General features: G+C 41.4%; 1 protein-coding gene across 3 annotated transcripts in view; it reads right to left on the bottom strand.

The window, feature by feature from the left end:
- Positions 1-23022, bottom strand: part of GPSM2 (G-protein signaling modulator 2) — a 64203-nt gene that overhangs the window by 30289 nt on the left and 10892 nt on the right. Inside the window, exons 1-5 of one of the 3 annotated variants that reach the window (XM_015428276.1) lie at positions 17848-17863; positions 14978-15082; positions 9900-10195; positions 965-1186; positions 123-258 (exon numbers count right to left, since the gene is read on the bottom strand). In XM_015428276.1, coding sequence (XP_015283762.1) covers positions 123-258; positions 965-1186; positions 9900-9934 — 393 coding nt within the window. In that variant the 5' untranslated portion in view covers positions 9935-10195; positions 14978-15082; positions 17848-17863. Of the gene's footprint in view, positions 1-122; positions 259-964; positions 1187-2471; positions 2486-9899; positions 10196-14977; positions 15083-17847; positions 17864-23022 lie in introns of those variants that run through there. The other 2 variants (XM_015428274.1, XM_015428277.1) reach the window with 2 other exon arrangements.

Genomic DNA, 23022 nt, shown 5'->3' with positions numbered 1-23022 from the left:
AGACCAAAACTGAGATTTTCTGCACTAGCCATACAGGATTTATTTTTAAAGTGTAGTACTGTTTAAGTTTACACGTCCTATCATTTATTTCTGTCAGCGTGAACTAAAGTAACTGCTCTTACCTTGTCTTCAAGTTCCCTGGAAATGTCAAGATGCCTCTGACAGCAAACAATTGCCTCTTCATAATTCCCAAGAACCTTTAAGGTGTTCCCTAAATTGCCGTTTGCTTTAGCTTCCCCTAGCCGATCTCCAATGGTTCTAAAAATGGGGGGGAGGGTTAAGAGGAGAAAAATAAACCACTATTTCCTGCAGTTTTTGATGATGGATGCATTTTCAGTCTACCATAAACATCAGATAGTTTTCTGTTAAAGATCGTACAATTTAGCAATATGCCATAGTTTCAAACACATGCATATCCCAGTTCTCAGCAACTTTATTCTGAAGTAAGTCTTATTGCTACTTTCTAGTTAGCCTGTACAAATATATTAATTGTAGTGAATAGCTTAACAAACACTGTTTAGAGCCCTTTAATAATGTGCGAACTGCTATATATTGCTGCAGTATATTCTAGAAGTCAATTGGCCAGCTAACCATTTCTGCTATTAATATGTAAATGAAATTATCATGTACATTTAGTGTGGGAATACACTTTCCATCACAGGACATTTACAGCACAGTCTATGTGAAAAGACATGCAAGTTTCTCTTTTCAGATTGTAGGGATGGGCGTGAATAGATGAGAATTAAACACCACTAAACAAATTACAGCACAGCCATATTCAGGAGAAGCGAGCAACTTATGTTCCACTTATACATTATCTATTTCACTTTAATGTCTTCATTAGAATTTTTTAAAAGTCGTGGTCAAACACATGAGGTCAATAAACAAAGACTACAGTTTATTCACCTGGGGGGGGGAAGGAATATTTGGGTGAAGCAAAAAGAATCACATAAGCTTAGATTACCTTGCAAGGGTTAAATCATGGTGGTGATACTCTAAAGCCTTTGCATATTCATGCAAATAGAAATAAGCATTGCCTAGCTGGCTGTAAATTGCACTGAGTGTTTTCAAGTCTTCCGTTCCAACCTGAACCGCAGCTTCAAAGAAAGACACACCAGCTTGACAGTCTCCTGCTTTACACAACCGCTCCCCTTCCAAGGCAAGCTCCAGACAAGAAGCTTCCATTCTGCAGACACAGAACGCAAAAGAAGTTGCAAGTTTCAATGTCCTGCTATTCTCCATAGCAGTCATTTAAAAACAAATTGCTATTATGGCTTTGGTTAAAATAAAATTTGTGTACACACCAAAGTACTGGTATTGCCTCGCATTACAAGCATGGTGTTCAGCTCTGATTCATTATGTTACATCAGCCAAGGCAAATATATACATTAAAACATACACCAGAAGTGTGCAGTTGTGGCAGCAAACCTAAGCGCGTAATATCCTATAAATGTTAGTCATTTTGTGACCAGATTGCCTAATAAAAGGACATAATTTCTCTTTCAATGCATAAAATATTCCTCTTCTAGAAATTCTCAGCACATGAAGCCAGGCATATGTCTGTTTAGATGCCTGCCAGTTATGCACATTAATGCAGCCTATTCCATACAAGGGGAGCACGGATGGGGCCACCCTAAAAACCAATTTTTAAGCTGAACAGGACTGTTAGTTGCAGATCTCAGCACCCAAACTACATCAGTAGGAAGCAGTGCTTGTTATGGATTTATCCAGACATAACAGACTTCAGGGAGTGCAAGGAAAAGTATTGTTAGAGATAAAGCTATAGCTGTGTCTTCCCCAGCATCCACTCTGTGCAGCACATCTGAAGTCATACATGTGATCTTTAAGAGAGAGATGCCATGTTATGTAAGGGGATATATAACTATCTTCAAAAATATTCTCAATAAAAAGACTGCTTAGTACAGCCCCATACTAAACACATTATGTTTAAGGTCCCAGATCCAGATGGGTTTCTGCTCCCAAAAGGATCTGTCTAACCAACAGCTGTTGATTCTCACCATAAGAATAGTTTTCCAATTAATATATTTTTATACTGTGGCTGTATGACCTATATGTTATTTTCCTCATCATAACTACCACAGTGACAAAACCTACTAACTTTTTGAAACTATTTTATCTACTGTATAACACAATAGCTCAAGAATTTAAATTTAGAGCTAAAGAGATTACCAGAACTTAAAAGCAATTAGATTATTTTCTATCTCTCTTAGAGAACTGAAAAGGCACACAGAACATTTACTCCAGTTCAACTTTTGCTGAAGAAATCAACTGTACCATAATTGTGAACATCATTCAAATTTCACACATTTTTACAAAAACAAAAGATTGTTACATACTGTATAACATTTTCTTCTTTGAAGTATTTTATAATAGGACAATTAAAATTGCCTGATGAAAACCACTATAAAAGAACTAGCTTAGAATGAAAGTCAAAACTAAAAGTACCATACCTGTTAGCCTTCGACATTCCACAACCTAAACACAAGGACATGACAGACATTCTTAGCTTTTGTAATAAAAGCCTGTGCACATCCAGTAATCAGAAATGATGCAGAATAAAAACAATATTTCAGGCATAGAGTTCTGCCAAAGCCTTGCGTCCTAAGTTGGCCAGCCATAACACATACAGAGTGAATTGTCCTTGATTTCTTAGAAGGCGCTATTGGTTGAAAACAGCCACCTGTGTCATTTTATTATAATATGAATGTGCACCCTGACTTGGGAGAAAAACAAAACTGACTGCTACAGTATTTTATACCATTAACAACAGAAGATTTAAAACACACTATTGGGTAATCTTAACTAATCTTATCCCCTCCAATGAGGTTCTCTCCGGGCACCTCATGTTAAGTGTCACATTTAATTAACCTGATGTTTAGAAATTATGGCATTCATTACCATGGGTGTTTACAGATATTTCAACTTAATACATTTATAGTTATTGTTTTCTGAACTTGGATGTATTTTAAGAAATGATCATACAGGAGTTTAGAATCAAACTAGACATTTTTACAAGATTTTAGGTGGACTGAACCAACTCAGGGAGCACTATATAGATATAATTTTAGAAGGCGAGTAACTCTTAAAAACATGGAGTTAACACCCCTATTTAACTAGGGCATAGCTTACTGGTGTGCAGAGATGCCAGAGCTTGCAGTAGTTGTAAGTGGGATACTGTATCTCCAGCCCAAATGTCTGGAGGCAACATTGTGGTATGTCTTACTGGACAGCATGATCAAAGCGGCTTTGAGAAGACAAGCTGTTTAAAGATCTCACTGGATCTAAAAGCTGAGCCTTAAAAGCAAATTACATATAACCTTAGTTAATTACAGGAACGGCATTAGAAACTGTGCAGAGTGCTATACACGTGTCATGCCCATTTTAAAAATTCTTTCAACATATTCAGAGCAAAGTTAAACAGCAAGTGGCAGACAAGGTCAACATATAACATTTTTAGGACTGTCATCAAATAGCCACAGGCAAAGCACTTTTACATTCTGTCTTTTCCACTGGCTGACTTGAATTAATCCATTATTCACTAACCAAGTACCAACAAAGGATACATTGACTAATGAAAGAACAAACTCCATTCATTTGTGTACTCCAAGACAAGTAATGTCCTGGCTTTCCACAGAACTGCTTTTTAGACTGTGTGTAAATATTTCCACAACAGTGATACCTAATTCTGGGGTTCTTCCTGTAGTCAACCGACTCCTTCTGCTAACAGGATGCAGCTCTAATTTGTGTGTGTGTATCACAGTTTCCCAGTCACTGTAACTACACACTTGATCCTCCTTAATCTTGTCAGCTTCTCCATCTTCTCAAATCTTGTAAAATGAATTTGCTTTTGACTGCTGGTCTCCAAACATTTAAATACAAAAAACTAGTAATAAAAATACAAAAAGCCACTCTAAATAACAATTTTAATGCCGTTAAAACCCTGAATTGTGTATTAGAATACTCAAAACGAAAAGGAACCTGTGCCACAGAATAGCAATGATGAAAGATCTTCATACCCCTTACGCTCTTTGGAGGAAGGGAAGGATACAAATGCCACTAATAATAAATCCCTCTAGTTTATTCCATTGCATCTTAAGCTACTTTAGGCCTGAACTATTACGGGCCCCTGAACAGCTTCTAGCGGGACAGGAATGCAGGGAAAAGGGGTTGTGGAAGTACACTGCAATCCTATCTCAACACTTCTCCACTATATCCAAAACAGAGCTGTTAGCTTGTATGCAAAGAGGGGTACAAACTGAAGTCTCCACGGGAAGAGCACAAGTTCCTGATCTGATGACAGCTCACATAAACTCATGATGAAGAAAAGACCAAAGTTCTGTTTTGGGTATGTCAGAGAAGAATAAAAGTAATCAGGGTACAACCCTTGTTCTTTCTGTTGCTCCTACATATCATCCAATGCTGTTCCAAGGATCAAAAACATTCCCTCCAGAACTCCACCTAGATTGTTCTCTCCATGCCTTTTTAAAAAGTCCATGAAAAGTTGGGGTGGGGGGAATTATTCTCCAAACAATTTGAGAGGATTTTTGGTCTGTCTTCTCTCTTCTTCATGTTGTTCTCTTGTACTGCACATACCTTAAATCAAACTACTGGAATCTCACTATTTTATGTAAAACCCTGTAAGAATGTATGCACTGTATGCAAGAACACAGATTAGTAGATACTCTGCTAAACTTTATATACAGTGTTATTATTGCAATGATGAAAGGAAAAGATTTGGTGGAAGTCAGCAGTTTTTCAGCAAAATCTGAGGTGCTTATTATTTTACACATTTTCTGCAACTCACAAGAGCAGGTCTTGTGACTGGCCCAAGTGCCATTTGGTATGGAAAAGGGAAGGAAGAGGGACAGCAGGGGTAAATAAATTTATCATTATCACATGATAAAAAAACTGCATCCTGCTCCATGTAGAAGGCCCAAAAACAAGCATCCAGAATGATACCTGGGTAATCAAAGCCACTCTTGAACTGGTTCGAAAGGTCTATTTTTCACAATCTAGATTCAGATGTTTTTAATCTAACTATTATTACTCTAAATTAACCAAAGAAATCCCACACTGATTTAGACATACCCATGCAATGTTACATTATACAAACAACCCTAAATTTATGCAGTTTTATGCTCTACTACTCAACTACACACATCTTAAATACTTTTTCAAAGACACTGGTTAAATCGTGTTTTAACACACTGCCCTTTAACACACTGCCCTCAAACAAGAAAATCATACTTTATAGCAGCAGCCATAGGACGGACACACTTGCTTGCTGTTGCTTTTTTGCACTGAGGTACAGCTATTTGTGCAGCTTAACCTTCTGCCCTGCATCCCAGCCCACTTAAAAAAAATTGGTTCAAGAATATACAAGAATGTTTCGACCTACTCAGCCTGGAGGAAGTTGACAGATTGCTTGTATCTGTACGCCCAACCACATGCAGCCTTGATCCGTGCCCCTCCGGGCTCATTAAAGTGGCCACGAGGGGATGCGAGGTGCCCTAAGGGAGATTATCAACTTGTCTCTCTCGGAGGGACGGTTCCCAGGGGCACTCAAGAAAGCAATGGTCCGCCCTCTCCTAAAAAAACCATCTTTGAACCCGGCCGAACTGGCCAACTATCGGCCGGTGTCCAATTTGCCCTATTTGGGCAAACTTATTGAGAGGGCGGTGGAGTTACAGCTGCAGGGCTTTCTGTATGATGCTTCTGTCCTAGATTCTTTCCAGTCCAGTTTCTGCCCGGGTTAAGGGACTGAGTCGCCGCTGGTCGCTCTTACGGATGATCTCCGAAGGCATCTCGACCAAGGTGGCGTGGCAGCACTGTTGTTGTTAGATCTGTCGGCGGTGTTTGACACGGTCGACCACCAGCTGCTGGCCTGACACCTCACCGACGTGGGGATCCAGGGACTTGCCCTCCAATGGTTTGTCTCTTTTCTCCAAGGTCGGGGACAAAGGGTGGCGATAGGGGATCAGCAGTCCCGGAGACATCCCCTTGAATGTGGGGTGCCTCAGGGGGCGGTACTGTCCCCAATGTTGTTTAACATCTATATGCACCCCCTTGCCCAGATTGCCAGGAGGTATGGGCTTGGGTGTCATCAATATGCAGATGACACCCATGTCTATCTGATGCTGGGCGGCCAGTCTAGCTCTAGCACAGAAGATCTTCACCAGGCATTGCAAGCTGTGGCTGGTTGGCTCAGACTGAGTAGGCTGAAACTAAATCCGGCAAAGACAGAGGTCCTGGGCCTGAGATGGGTCGGTTCTGGGTTGGGGTTCCCTCTCCTGACCTTCGATGGGGCACCTTTGGTTAGGAGGTTAGGAGTTTAGGAGTGCACCTAGATTCCTCCTTAACTATGGAGGCCCAGGTGGCAGCCACTGCCAAGTCGGCCTTTTACCATCTTCGGCTGGCTCGGCAGTTGGTCCCCTTCCTTGACCGCGATGACCTGACCATAGTGATCCACGCGATGGTCACCTCGAGGTTAGACTACTGTAACGCTCTCTACATGGGGCTGCCTTTGTCGCAAATCCGGAAGCTGCAGCCAGTGCAGAATGCTGCAGCCAGGCTGCTGATGGGCCTCACTTAGTGGGAGCACATCCAGCCTGTGCTGAAAGCGCTGAACTGGCTGCCAATAGCGAACCGGATCTGCTTCAAAGTGCTCGTTCTTACCTTTAAAGCCCTACATGGCCAGGGTCCGACATACCTAAGGGACCGCCTTTCCCCCTATGTTCCCCCAAGGGCACTACGGTTGGGGAAACAAAACCTCCTGGTGATGCCAGGCCCCAAAGATGCCAGGTTTGCAGTAACCAGGGACAGGCTTTTTCGGTGGCGGCTCCTACCTGGTGGAATGAACTCCCGGAGGAAATCCGGGCCCTGCGGGACCTAGTGCAATTCCGCAGGGCCTGTAAGACGGAGCTCTTCCGCCAGGCTTTTGAGTAGGAGCCACCACTACTGTACCACCACTAGTTGGACTGGGTACCATCGCGGCATGTCATGGCCCTGTGACAAGTTACTATAATACCACATGGAACCCATACCACTGAACTGAGACTAACATTCTCAGGAAGCCATGGAATTGGGCTACCATCCCTAGGATACCATCTTGTGAATGAAGATTTTTGCATCATCCAGAGCACTTTATGTTGTTGTAAATATTGTTGTTATCTTGTTTTTATTGTTTTAACTATTGGCATATGTTGCCCATATGTGAGCCGTCCTGAGCCCACTTGCGGGGAGTGCGTGCTATAAATTTGAATAAATAAATAAATAAATAAAAATAAGAAGTCTTGTTCACTGCCACCACCTAGTATTTCACCAGGCAAGTAAAATGCCTTATTAATAAATAAAACTGGTCTTGTTGTACTGCTTCAATGTGTTATTTATTATTTGACCGAATTATTTTAAGACGGTATTATATTTATTGCTGTGAGCCGCCCTGAGCCCGCTTGTGGGAAGGGCGGGCTATAAATGAAATGAAATAAAAATAAATATAAATCATCTCACAGAAAGAATCACAACATTCATATGGGAGACAATCTAGCTTGCAGCACTAAAGCATGATGCAGAATAGGCACTTGGAGAAAATTTATGCAAAGAATTGCTAAGTAGAAGTCCATTTGAGGAAATTATAAAAGATGATATTTCACATGGCATTTAAAAATTCAAAGAAATAACTTCCAAAAATGGCCAGCTCAAGAGAGAAAGCAGAAAGAGCGAAAAGAAATACACACACACACACACACACAGTGCAAGGCTCAAAAATTCATCTCTAGAACAGTGGAAGACTGGAAGACTTTTTGCAGAAAAATAAGGAAGCAGCATTAAGCATAAGATGCCTATCCAGGTTAATGAATAATTCTGTCAATATTTTTATGGTAAACTACCTCATGAAATGTTTTACTGACTGTCCAGAGTATAACATCTCAAATAAAAACAAACATTAAGGACTGGTAGATGAAATCTTTTATCCTCCTCTAAGGAAACTTGTTAAGGACAGAGTAGATCCATGTACAGAAAAGCATGGATTACAGGATATAATTTGTTCTAACATAGCCTGGACACACTTGAGCCTACTAGATTTCTTTTAGCATTTGATCTATCGGATCAAATGATCTAGAACAAAGATGCACAACTGAAACAGTTAACTTGGCCATTAGGGATTGTGACTGGAGCTAAATTGGCTGCCCCATGACATTACTTAGCTCCATTATGGCCCATATAGCTGTTTTGGGGGCAGGGGGAATCTGAACATTCAGTTGTTCTCTGGGTTGGGAGGCAGTAGCCTTTCCCTTGCCCTGGGTCAGAGACAGGGAGATTCCTGGCTCACAACACTAGGATGCAGCACAGGCATATTTCCATTGCATCCCAAGGGCTCACCTACACAAGCATGCCTCCTCCTACTCAAGAAATTTCTGCTGCACCCGGAGCATGGCACAAAAGAAGTATTCTGGGTGGGAGGGCTGGTTTCAGAACTCCCCTCTCTTTCTCACTGGGAGGTAGCATTCCAAACCAACACAATATCCCACCCATGAAACAGCTGCTGTGTCCAGAACTGGGACAGCAGAAGCTTCATTGGTGGTTTTCAGAACACCACGCCTCTAAAGAGGGAGGTGACATCCTAGCCCCACCAGGGACAGCAGATTTTGGGTGCCACAGCCATGAGCTTCCAGCATACCCCTTACAGGCTGCATGTTGTACACCATGTAGTTCATTCTTAGCAGAGAAAGCCCAAAGAACAATAAAGGTCATTTACTTGTCTGCCCAAGTTTTGCAGCTTCATAGCTATTTCTCATCCTTGTCTTCACCTTGAGTTTGAGGAGGTAAGGCAATACAAAAATGTTTAAATAAGTAAATTTAAATAAATTTTATCAATGATAACAGGCAATCCCAGCACTATGGTGCCAGTCAACTGCAACTGACTGCTACTGGTAGCTTTCTTTACTCTTTTTTTTTTTTTAAGACAGAAGAGGGTAAGCTCATGCAAGTAACAGTACCACTAGCAGCAGATATCAAATAGCAAGACAATGAGCCAGCAATTATAGTGTGTGGTTTTCTACAAGTATAAAAAAGAGAAGTCAGCTGGGACTGGACTTCATACTTGAATAGAACAAGTGTATTTGCCAATGCAGAAGAAACAAAACCAATCACAGTGACCAGCACTGCTGGGTGGATTCCTGTGGAGCCATCCTACCAACAGTGGTACTTCCCTCTAGTACATGGAGCCCTTCTCTGATGCAACAGGCTGACCTGCCAGTGGGAGAGCCTCCTGCATCTGGGGAAGGCTTCTAGCACCACTGGTGCTATTTCTAGCAGAACAGATCCATGGGATTCAACCGTATGATTTTAGAAATTATCTATTATTAAGCTGTTAGTAACCCTCTGATGTGGAGCTGCGGTGGCTCATGTGGTTAAGACGCTGAACTGCAGGCTGTGGAAGGTTGGTAGTTCAGCAGTTCGAGACCCGAGTTGCCGCATGACGGAGTGAGCTCCCGTCTCTGAACCCAGCTCCTGCCAACCTAGCAGTTCGAAAGCAAGACATTGCAAGTAGATAAATAGGTACCACTTCGGTGGGAAGGTAACAGCGTTCCGTGCGCTTCGGTGTTTAGTCATGCTGGCCACATGACCACGGAAACGTCTTCGGACAGCGCTGGCTCTTCGGCTTTGAAACGGAGATGAGCACTGCAACCCTAGAGTCGGATTCGACTGGCTTTCGAGCAAGGAAACCTTTACCTTTAACCCTCTGATGCAACCCTCTGAAATCTCTTAAAAATGTAAAACAAGGTAAAACAGTTACATCCGTAAGCCTTTTAATGCTAGTCTTTTTAAAGCATATATCAAAAATAAGTTCTTTAAATGTAAGTACATGGGCTTACCTGTAACGAACATGAAATGAATGACCTTCACACATGTTTAATAAAATTATTTTCCTCCATTGAGGCGCATTATGAGTAGGAAGAAATTAGTAGATTTTTGCATGCAGCAGAAGGATATGAAGAACGGTTTTCACCCAGGTATCCCAGTTAGTTTATTAACAACACTGTCAATAAATTTTAAGCTCCAGCGGAAGTACTCTTCTTTATTAGAGAGAAAAGGAGATCCTTGTAAGGCACCACTTAAGTGTTCTGAAATAGGTTCAAGGTCTGTAACATTGATTTATTCAGTTGCGTTTCTGCAAAGGGAACACAAGATTTCTGTATCAAGAATTATTATCATTGTGGCAGTCAAAATATAATACAACAAGCAAAAGCTATCTGTGCTGAGAAATCAAAGAGACAAGACAAATAAATGCAATTCTTACACAGAAGCTGCTGCAAAGAGAGATTTCTTTCACAGGTCAATTTCTATTAACCCTTTGTATTCAAATACAAAAATATACAAACCACTGTCATCAAGAGTGTATTTATGTAAAACTCAGCATATGCCCCTCAGCATAGGGAACAGGAAACATTATGTTTTCCAGACATAAGTCATGATTTATGAGAACAAGAGATCACTTGCTCCATTATCCTAATTCTAGCTCGGAATGACAAATAGAGAAAGGTATTTCTAACATTTGTCTGACTTATGACATAACTTTAGTTCTAAACCAATATTATTTAATTTTAATTTAATTTTATTGGATTTGTATCCCACCCTCCTCATATAGCAGGCTCAGGGTGGGTTCCAGACATACAGATCTGCAATAATGCAGATTTACAACTAAAACATATTCATTAGTACAACATTAAGCTCACTAAAATCAGTAAAACACTAAAAACATACAGTGTGCCTCCACAGATGATATTAATTCCGGCAATGTTATAGATTCAGTTGGCTTCTAGGATCTCGGGGGGGGGGGGCAGATCTAAATGGATGCCCATTGCCTCAACTAAAAACCCAGAGCTCTGTCTTACAGGCCCTGCAGAACTGTTACAGGTTCCACAAGGCCCTGACCTCATAAGGCAGCTCATTCCCTCAGGTAGGGGCCAGGGCTGAAAAAACCCTGGCCCTAGTTGAGGTAAGTCAGACATCCCTAGGGTCAGGACTAGAGATGCTGGTTCGTAGAACGTAATGTTCTATGGGGCTCATATGGGGAGAGGCGATGCCAAAGATATGCAAGCTCCTGGCTGTATATATACAGTACATATCCCATAGTAAAAGCCACCATTTTGGTCCAATTCCAAGGCAAACCATTCAACATCACAGTAATCCAAGTCTATGCCCCAACCACTGATGCAGAAGAGGCTGAAGTGGACCGATTCTATGAAGACCTACAACATCTCCTAGAACTAACACCAAAAATGATGTCCTCATCATCATAGGGGACTGGAATGCTAAAGTAGGAGGTCAAAAGGTAACCGGAATAACAGACAAGTTTGGCCTTGGAAAGCAAAATGAAGCAGGGCAAAGGTTAACAGAGTTTTGTTAAGAGAACACACTGGTCATAGCGAACACCCTTTTCCAACAACCTAAGAGGCGACTCTACACATGGACATCACCAGATGGGCAACACCAAAATAAGATTGACTATATAATTTGCAGTCAAAGATGGAGAAGCTCTATCCAGTCAGTAAAAACAAGACCTGGAGTTGACTGTGGCTCAGATCATGAGCTACTCATTGTACCCAACTGAATGCAGATTTCCAGAGAACAGCAAGGAGAAATAAGGAGGCCTTCCTGAATTAACAATGCAAAGTAATAGAGGAAAACAATAGAATGGGAAGGACTAGAGATCTCTTCAAGAAAACTGGAGAAATCAAGGGAGCGTTCCATGCAAAGCTGGCCATGATAAAGGACAAAAACGGTAGGGACCTAACAGAAGCAGAAGAGATTAGGAAAAGATGGCAAGAATACACAGAAGAACTATACAAGAAAGACCTCAATGTCCTTGACAAACACGACGGTATAATCACTGACCTTGAGCCAGACATCCTGGAATGTGAAGTTAAATGGGCCTTAGAAAGCATTACTAACAACAAAGCTAGTGGAGGTGATGGTATCCCAGCTGAGCTATTCAAAGTCTTAAAAGATGATGCTGTTAAAGTGCTGCACGCAATTTGCCAGCAAATTTGGAAAACGCAACAGTGGCCACAGGATTGGAAAAGATCAGTATACATTCCAATCCCAAAGAAGGGCAATGCCAAGGAATGTTCAAACTATCGCACAATTGCACTCATATCACACGCTAGCAAGGTCATGCTCAAGATCCTACAAGCTAGGCTTCAACAGTACGTGGATAGAGAACTACCAGAAGTACAAGCTGGGTTTCGAAGAGGTAGAGGAACGAGAGATCATATTGCCAACATTCGCTGGATTATGGAGAAAGCAAGAGAGTACCAGAAAAATATCTACTTCTGCTTCATTGACTATGCTAAAGCCTTTGACTGTGTGGATCACAACAAACTATGGCAGGTCCTTAAAGAGATGGGAGTACCAGACCACCTCACATGTCTCTTGAGAAACCTGTATAAGGGCCAAGAAGCGACAGTTAGAACCGGATACGGAACAACTGATTGGTTCAGCATAGGAAAAGGAGTACGACAAGGATGTATACTGTCACCTTGCTTATTTAATATATATGCAGAGTACATCATGCGAAATGCTGGCCTGGATGAATCACAAGCGGGAATTAAGATTGCTGGGGAAAAGATCAACAACCTCAGATATGCAGATGATACCACTCTAATGGCTGAAAGTGAAGAGGATCTAAAGAACCTCTTGCTCAGAGTAAAAGAGGAGAGCGCAAAAGTGGGCTTGAAGCTCAACATCAAAAAAACTAAGATCATGGCATCCGGCCCCATCACTCCTTGGCAAATAGAAGGGGAAGCTGTGGAAGTAGTGACAGACTTCACGTTCCTGGGATCCCAGATCACCGCAGACTGTGACTGCAGCCATGAAATTAAAAGACGCCTGCTCCTTGGGAGGAAAGCGATGGCGAACCTAAACAGCATGATAAAAAGTAGAGACATCACCCTGCCAACAAAAGTCCGCATGGTCAAAGCAATGGTATTCCCAGTAGTCATGTATGGCTGCGAGAGCTGGACTATAAGGAAGGCCGAGCGCCGAAGAATAGATTCTTTTGAACTATGGTGCTGGAGGAGACTCTTGAGAGTCCCTTGGACTGCAAGAAGATCAAATCAGTCAATGCTAAAAGAAATCAACCCTGACTGTTCCCTGGAAGGCCAGATAATGAAACTGAAGCTCAAATACTTTGGCCACCAAATGAGAAGAGAGCACTCACTGGAGAAGACCCTGATGCTGGGAAAGATTGAAGGTCAAAGAAGACGGGGACGGCAAAGGATGAGATGGTTAGACAGTGTCATAGATGCAACGAACATGAAATTGAGCAAACTTCAGAGGACAGCGGAAGACGGGAAGGCCTGGCGTGATCTGATCCATGGGGTCGCGAAGAGTCAGACTCGACTGTGCGACTGAACAACAACAACAACAACAAAAAGCCACCAAACTGAATGAGACACCCTTTCAAATATTTATATTTAGAATCAAACCTTAACAGCACTCCTGAACAGCAGGGTACAGCTCAATTTTTCTGCTGTAAAAACCCTAATTCTAGCTCAATGTGACAAGATATAGCCAAGGGAACTATTTCCTTGGCAGAGAAGTGAATCACACAGAAGAAGAATTAATTTAGACCTAGCATACAGTAGACAGATATTCAGAATATTCAACTCTGTGTCACAGAGCAATCTGAACGGGAGGATGAAGAAAACTCAGTCTAGGAATTCCAAAATGGCATTTACCTTTGCCTTGGAATGGTATTTTTCATTGTTCAGGCTACACACACTCCCCAAACACACTGAAGTTTACATTATGCAGACTCACTTTAAACAGGCTAAGCTAATTCAGACAACACTCCAACATCAGCAGCTGAAGTGATACTTAGGGACCCTTAGTTAAAGTTCAAGCTTGATTGAAGTTCCATGGCTAAAGGACTACGCACTCCCTAAAAAAATCTGGTGATGCCTGGCTAACACCAGGCTATGAATAACTCTTCAGATGGGATCAAATTCACATAATGCATTGATCCTTGAAGAAGCTAGGATATCAGTTACTGGAAGTGAATAGCCACTGACAACACTATAACAAAGTTTCTATCCTTGTGGCTTTTGATCTCTGTGACTGCTCAAAGACAAATGAAGCTTGGCATTCTTGTGGAGAAGAGAGATACCCAGAACACCAACTCCAAAGATATATTTTGATGACATAAGACAAAAAAAGAACTGTGGTTTCAGTCTTCTAGTTCTCCAGCTTTTGATGAAGATTCTCTAGACCAGGGATGTCAAACATAACGCCCAGGTTATGCGGCCCGCAAGCAATGAGTAGAAGGGAGGGAACAGGAGACTACTCAGGAGGAGTGGGCAGAGCCACTCCAATTATGGCTTCAGCATGGTGGAACAACCTCATCTGCAGCAGTCAAGCAGCGTGGGAGTGTCTGCCCAGTACTGCACTGCTGGCTCTCCAGTCTGCCCATATGGCTTTTCCTTTGGACCCCCCCCCCACAGCCCATGGGGCCTTGTGGTGAGGATATAACAACCTGAAGCTTACCAGCTGCTATCCTTTATATCATTTGTATCTCCGGTACCTGGCTTTACATTTTATGGAACGCATGGCCCGGCACAACAAAGAGACATTTATGTTAGATCCGGCCCTCATAACAAATGAGTTTGACACCTCAGCTCTAGACAAAGGCGACAGTCCTGCTTGAGGAAACCTGAAGTTACTGATGTAGATCCTTTTTGGACTAGGGTCTGCTCTAGCTGGTGCCACCACACCCCAACTGTCTATCAAATACTTGCACATTTGTTTATGAGCTGCAAGTCTGTCATGAAGTTAGAGCATTTGCTTGGCATCCCTATCATCTCTAGTTAAAAGGATCAGGTAGTGGGTGATGTGAAAGACCTCTACTGGAAATCCTGCAGAGCCACTGCCCATCTGAGTTCAAAATACTGACCTTGAGGGACCAATGGTCTCATTCAGTATAAGGCAGCTTCATGTGTGAGGATCTCCTCACATTCACTGAGACAGATCTTCCTCCTACATTTTCCACAGCTGTATTCTAAAAGAACAGGAAATGCAGGAATTGCATGATGTGAGGACTTGGCTTAAGAAAAGATGCAAGGCAAGACTCCATCAAGTTTATTTCCAAAACTCATTTATCTGTACTTCATTCTCTAGAGGTACTTTTTGTCTGTGCAATTAACTTGGCCCCCTCTACAGAAAGATTAATTGGCTAAGCCTAGCTATCCAGAATCAACCCCATACAATGCTGTGTGGAAATACGATGGAATTTTACATTTTACTGGTAAACTATATCATGTTTCCTGTTTTCAGACAAGCACTGTCACTTATGATACTAAAATAGTACTGTACAAAACGTAAGAACAGTGCCACCTCAAAAAGAGGCAATGACAAACATTTTTCCTTCATTTTTTTTTTTGTAATTTTAAGTCAGTGATTTAAGTAACCTTGATCTAAAAAACAACACAACCTCCTTTTGTTATCTAAAATGTTGAGAAAGTCATTCATGGTCATCCTGCCAACCTTTAGTCTGTCAACTAAGTTATCTGCTCCTGCTAGTAGTAGTGAAATGTATTTTACATGGCACCATGGATGGTTGTTGCCAGGGGTCATTTCGTAGAAAAAGAGCTAGGGGAACTCATTAGCATAACTCATTAGCATATGCCACACCCCCTGATATCAGGGGCCCGGCGGTGGACCTGTAAGGCCAGCGGGAGTGCGAGGAAGCCCCGCCAAGGCCCTCCCTGGCCCCAGGCAGGCAGGGGTGGGGAGAGGCGGGGAGGAAGCAACTTACCCTCCCTCTTCTCCTGCCTCCTCCTGGCTGAATGAGGGCTGGAAGCGGGGCGGCCGGAAGCAAGGGGCGGGGCTTCATCATGTGCCCCGCCCCCTGCACCTCACCCGGGGGAACTGCGTTCCCCCGTGTTCCCCCCCGAAATGACCTCTGGTTGCTGCAAAAAAAGGTTTTCGTGATATGATATAGTCCTCACTTAGGCAATGATTATTTCACCTTTGTTCTTTTGTGGAAACAGATTGTGTTTACATATGTGGGGCAGAAAATTCTCTGTGGAAAAATATATGGAAGTGGAAAGCCAGCTTATAATGACCCCATCACTGCTGAACTTGTATTATATGAAGTGGCACAGTTCTTAAACATCCACAGTATCGCTTCATTTTTATAAGGGACAACGCTTGTCTGAAACTGTCCCTACAAGAAAACAGCAAGACAGTATATGTTACCAGTAAATTATCTGACTACTGAATTGGTTGTGGCAGAAATTTTCCTGACTCAGAGTTCATATCAACATATTCATGAACTGTTACATTTAGCTGGCAAAGAAATATGCAACATTTTACACACTTAAAACAGACAGAAAGAAAGCAAGGGCAACTTCCCAGCCATAGGTGTCTTACATAACAATGCAGAACACAGATAAAATATTCAGTCAAAACATTATGCAATCCACTTAAAAGTAGGTATGGGCCACTTTCAGCTGGTGATGGAACATTAACGCAGGCAGTCTCTGAATCTTACACATAAACAGGATTATCTCCTGTTATGGATGGGGCTGCACTCCCCCTAAAGCAGCACATTAGTAGCTTGGGGATGCTCCTGGACCCAGGCCTTCTCTTGGATAAACGGGTGGCAATGGTGGCCAGGGGAGACTTTTAGCAGCTTCACCTGGTGAGCCAGCTGCAGCCCTTCCTAGGCAGTGTGGTACATGCCACAGTGATGCATGTCCTGGTAACATCTAGACTAGACTGCTGTAATGCACTCTACGTGGGACTGCCTTTAAAGACAGTCCGAAAGCTACAGTTGGTAAAGAATGCTGTCACCAGAGTATTAACTGGAGTGAATCATAAGGATGATATCGCTCTAGTCTTGTTCCATCTAGACTGGCTTCCAATTTGCTTCCAAGCTCAATTCAAGGTGCTGGTTTTGCCCTTTAAATACCTATATGGCCTGGGACCAACATACCTTAAGGACCACCTTTTCCCATATGAAATAAAAAGATGTATCTGCTCACTCCAGTCATCCTTGGAGACCCTCTGCTTCGGTTGCTCCCACCATCTGAAGCTAGACAGGTGGTAACCCAATACCTTCTCCATTGTGGCACCAAAACTTTGGAACTCCCTTCTCAGAGAAATTCATCTGTCTCTATCAGTGTCTTTTTTGCTTCATCTGGCATATCCCCAATAACAATTCTTGGCCCTCCTATTGTTGTTTATGCATTTTTAACTGAATTATTTTATCATTTTAACTGCATTTTAATTGTTTAAATGTTTTAAATTCTGTATGTTTGCCACCTTATGGACCCTGATTGGGTGGAAAGATGACATTAAAATATTTTAAATTAATAAATAAAATAAATAAACCAGTAAGGAAGGACAATTATTTTATGCAATGAAGTAAAAAGATGTAAATCAAATTAATGTTTTGAAATTCATGTTTCTTGGACATGCACACATCATAAATAGTTGGTATAAAACTGTTTTTAAACTGAATAGAGCCTGTATACACGTATACAGTTTAGGTATCAAAACCTTTGTTCATGAAACCTGTATAAACTGTGAATTTCTGTTTGCCTCTCTCACTATACAATGCAAGTATACTAAGCAAGTTTGCTTACTTGAAGGCTAAAGTAGCAATTTCATGCATACCTAATAGAAGCAAGTTCCATTGAATAGACACTTAAGTATGCATGGAATCAGCACACAAAGCAACTCTTCTGTAATATATAATTTTGATTTATAACAGTCATCTTTACAAACAGTATTTATTAGCTCACTTCAGATTTTACTCACTAAAAAGGTATGAGATGTGGTGAAGCTGGTTAGGCAGACTGCACTGAAAAAAATCACAGAATGGGGATTTTACTGGGATGGGTAGCAGTTAAACTACTTATTTCTTTTTATATAAACATTCCTTATTTTTGTTTTGTTTTATTTCTGTTTTATTTTGAACTAGTTCATAGAAACATCAATTAATACATATAATGGGAGCTATACAGAGCATACATATTACTCCCATTCTGCAAACCCTCCATTGGTTGCCCATTTGTTACTGAGCTCAGTTTAAGGTACTGGCTATCACATATCACAAGATCCTTCATGGTCTTGGCGCCTCTTATTTCCAGGACTGTCTATTTCTCTATGCTCCGCCATGACAACTCTGCTCATGTCGGCAGGGGCTTCTGCAGGTGCCAACCTGCAAATGGGCAAAACCAGCAACTGCCCGCACCTGTGGTTTCACCATTGTGGCTCACCTTGTGGAATGGCCTCCCCAAAGAGGTCATGAAAGCTCCCACTCTCCTGGCCTTCTGCAAACGATGCAAAACTGAACTATTCAAAAGGGCTTTTCTGGGCAGGTAATAAGGCTGCTCAGTACAAAATGTTTTCACAAACTTACTTGGATAAATGACCAGGACTTGTGGTCTTTTCTGCTGTATATAGAATATTGTCCTATTATGTAATTTCTGTACCGCTTGATGTGTCATGTTAATACTTGTGCTACCCTTCTGTTCTTTCTGGTGGTTCCAGTCTTCTAATAACCTAATGCATTAGTTACTGAATATCCCATTTTCTTAATTTCTGACTCACAATCTGCAATCCGCCTTGAGTCCATGTGAGAAAGGTGGACTATAAATAACATAAATAAATATAGTAAAATAAAGAGTTAACATGGAATCAAGCTGCAAGTGTCCACAGGTTTTGATAAACAAGGGCTGATATGTACTGAGCATAATAGTGTCTCTAAAAGATATCTTTTCTAAAAGATATGGGGAAAGCATTTTAAATCAGGAAAATGGGGTGTAGGAAGGGTTAATACTTAATTCCCAGCATCGTGGCCTCCGTTCTCTCAATGGTATGAAAAACAAAAGTCCATGCTGTTGTTAGTAGAGGAACAAATATTCATAAACTGAAAACAGAATACACCACATGCAGTTGCAGGGCACAAAATAAGAAACTCAAACAACTCATATGGCTGTACAGAAGCTCACGGTGATATACACGATGGTCTCTCTCTCATATACACTTGTACCTGCCTATAATTACTTCCTTATCCTGGAGCCCAGTAGAAAAACCACTATGCAAGTTCTAACACTTTATCTCAGAAATCCTTTTTTAAAAATCCATTTTTATCCACCCCATGGCAAAATCAGCATAAACTATTTATTTTAAAATATGTATATACTGCCCTTTCTGACCCATTGGCTCATCTAACTAACTAAACTAATCATTTAAGATTCCGCAGATATTAAAGGCCCTTAACTGTGAACTCCTTTTTGAAAAATCATAATTCCTCTCAGAATGAAAATGAACTAAATCACACAATTCTGCTTTAAACAAAACATGCCACATTTATTACTTATTATTTATTTATTTGACTTATATCCCACCCTCCATGAAAAGCAGTCTCAGAGCGGCTTACAAAACTGTATAAAAACACTAAAATAAGATGATTAATAAAATCACAACAATACAATCCTAAATATAACAAATTATAAAGTGCTAGTACAACTAATATAACGATGGCCGACATTTGCAGACAGCATAGTCTGGATTGTGCCAGGCTGCTGGTGGTATAATGCTATTGATATTGATGTTACTATTGACATTGGTGTTGGGGCCAGGGCCTCACTCTGTGCGGCTCCCTAATCGAAAGCAGGCCCTGCAGAACTGTAAAAAGTCCCACAGGGCCCTGATATCCTCCGGGAGCTCATTCCACCAGTGTGAAGCCACCACAGAGAAGGCCAAGGCCCTTGTCACAACCAGCGTGGCTTCCTTGGGGCCCGGAAGGGCCAGATGGTTTTGGTGCCCCGATTGGAGTGCTCTCTGGGGAACATGTGGGGAAAGGCGGTCCCTTAAGTATTTAGGCCCCTGACCATATAGGGCTTTAAAGGTAAGAACCAGCACCTTGAACCAAATTCAGTATGCTACAGGCAACCAGTGCAGTGCTTTCAGCGCAGGCTGGATGTGCTCCCGGATAGGGAGACCCATCAACAGCTTGGCCACCACATTCTGCACTAAATGCAGCTTCCAGATTTGGGACAAGGGCAGCCCCATGTAGACAGCATTACAGTAATCCAGTCTCGAGGTGACCATTGCGTGGATCACTGTTGCCAGGTCATTGCGTTCGAGGAACAGAACCAGCTGCTTAATCAACCGAAGGTGGTAAAAGGATGACTTTGCAGTGGCTGCTACCTGGGCCTCCATCGTTAAGGATGCATCTAGGAGCACTCCCAAGCTCCTAACCTCTGGCACTGGAACCAACGGCACCCCATCAAAGGTCAGGATCCCTACCCCCGGGCCACTCCGACTCAGGTACAGAACACTCCGACTCAGGTACTTGATGCAAAATGGGAGTACATTATTAATTAGTCTGTATAGTACGTAATTTGGATCCTTCTAGCAATCATTTCTGTCTTACTTCAAGGTTCTAATAATCTTTCATTCCTGGCAAAAAGTATATACTGACAAATAAAAGACGCTAGCTCCTTCACTCAATTAGTTGAAATGCCAATAACTGTTGACCAGGACCCTGATCTTAAATAATATAGTTTGAGTCCAGTGGCACCTTTACAACAAAGTTTAATTCTGGGTATAAGCTTTCATGTACATAGAATTAAACTTTGTTGATCTTAAAGGTGCCACTGGACTCAAACTTTGTTCTGTTGCTTCAGACTAACACAGCTACCTACCTGAATCCAGCACTTAAAGTTATTCATAAGGCCTAAAGTGTAATACAGCCATTGTTATGCTTTTGTTAACAGGACCACCAAAATTCATTTTTAAAGGTGAACATTTAAAAAAGTCTTTACAACATTAAATCTGAATTTTAGACATTTTAAAAATAACTTTTTCAATGGAGCCTGATTTAAATGAAATCTGAATACTAAAAAATTACATTAAACCTAAATCAACAACTCTGTACCATACAACACACAACACACAAAAGGAGATATGTATGCAGAATAAGGCTGCTCTACATGCAGCAGTCAGAGATGTAGATATGCTTCCCCACACATAGCATTAGCCCTGAATGGATTACTACATCAAAAACAACTTGCAAATTATAATGTAGGTGTACAGTAAGGAAACGTAGGATACCTTGTTTAAGACAAAACAGACATTGGCCCCCAGGTAGGTCACCCTATTTTCTGAGTATAAAGCAATAAACTCCTCAGATTTCAGGCTGAGAGGAAATGGCTTCCCTTTATGGAGACAGACAGGATGCAGATTACAATTTCCCACCTGCCAGGTGGAGCAAGATAGATAGCTGTCTAGATATCCTGAATCACGGCCATAACAGTTGAGGACATGCACCATGATATGATAGGGTAAAGGTGCAGGGCAGCAAACTTGGGAACTCAAACCCAGTTTCAGGATAGGTCAAAGAAAGCCAAGAAGCAGGTGTTCAAAATTCCAGCTTACCATATTACAAACCATTTTTAGAACTTCACCTGGTTTCAAAAGCACTTTGCCACGTGTCTCAGTAACTGCTGTTCAAGAAAAACAAGCCTAAAGCTCCCTTAAACTCACAGAACTAGTTGTGAGATAGGACTGCATTTCTTAATAAACAAGCTAGTACAGACAACTGGGTGTAGCTAAAAGTAATCCCAACACACTAATTATAGTAATTATATTCAAATCATCTACCTATGGCAGCCTCCCTGCCATAAAATACAAACAAACAGCTAACGTGGCGCGGTTCTTGGCTAAGGTGGCTGCTCTCAAGAAGCATTGAAAAGTCCAGCACTTCTGAAAACTTCGACACCGATTTTTAATCTTCGGATGATTTTAGTTAGTTGGCTCCGCCCCAAGTGTAGTTAGGTAATTTTTAATCTCTGGGCTCAGCCTGGGTTTTATGTGACTGTTATTATGTACCTTGACATATTTATGTCTATTTTATGTACCTATTTTACCCCCCTTTGGTATCCTCTTGGTCAAGACTTCGGTCATAAAGACCTGTAATAAATTGAATTGAAAATACAAACAAGAAGTGTCAGGACTAAGACACCAATTTGCCTACCCAGCAATAACCTCATGCTCCTCCTAAAATACACCTATATACTACATTGTTAGAACACTGGGAACAAATTCCAAACAAATTCATAACATATTTTATAGATTTATTTTTACAACAGAGGTGTTAAAAACAGCAAAGGCAAGGCGAAAAATAATACCTACTTAATGTCAGAATTACAGTTTATATATATGTTCAGGAGGGGGAAAAGCTTATAAATACTTTAAACAAAATATATTCAAATTAATTAAATTATTCTTCTAAAATCAGCACCAAAAACAAGCTTTCACCTTGGTACACACTCCAGATGAAATTAAGCACTTTAAAAGTGCAAAGAGGCAGAGTTTTTATCCATTACACTTTAATCAATAGACTTACAAATGCTTTCCTTTACTATTAAAATTGTGTGTTAGAAGAAAGACAGAGGCAGAGTTTTTATCCATTACACTTTAATCAATAGACTTACAAATGCTTTCCTTTACTATTAAAATTGTGTGTTAGAAGACAGATTAGTTGTTATGCAAACACTGATTTTGCTGAAGCAGCCATTTCTCAGCTTTAGATACTAGAGTTAATTCCAAAGCCATCTCTTACAACCATTCATCCTTCAATAACTTCTGAAGTAGCTATTTAAAAACAATGGTGCCAGGGAAACGGAGGCAGTCACTTGCTAAATCACTATTTCCCCAGGAGTGCACAAGTGCAGTAAGCTGTTCCCTGTAGCAACTAGACCTTGGGTAGCAGGAGATGCAGTCACTTGACAGAGCCTGAGAACATCAATGCAAGAAGGGGAGATGGGAGTACTGGCCGCCTCAACAGGTAGTTCATAGAACAACCAGTCAGTGGCAGCATACTGAAGGAGATGAGAGAGAAATCCCTCCAAGGTCAGGCAAGCCAGGAGTGTGGCATGTCGCTGGGCAGAGAGAGACTCAGGACAGTCACTGGGTGTCTAA

Source organism: Gekko japonicus, unplaced genomic scaffold (genome assembly GCF_001447785.1).
Source record: "Gekko japonicus isolate JY-2015 unplaced genomic scaffold, Gekko_japonicus_V1.1 scaffold2560, whole genome shotgun sequence".
Taxonomy (NCBI): domain Eukaryota; kingdom Metazoa; phylum Chordata; class Lepidosauria; order Squamata; family Gekkonidae; genus Gekko; species Gekko japonicus.
This window is presented reverse-complemented; position numbering and strand designations above follow the sequence as displayed.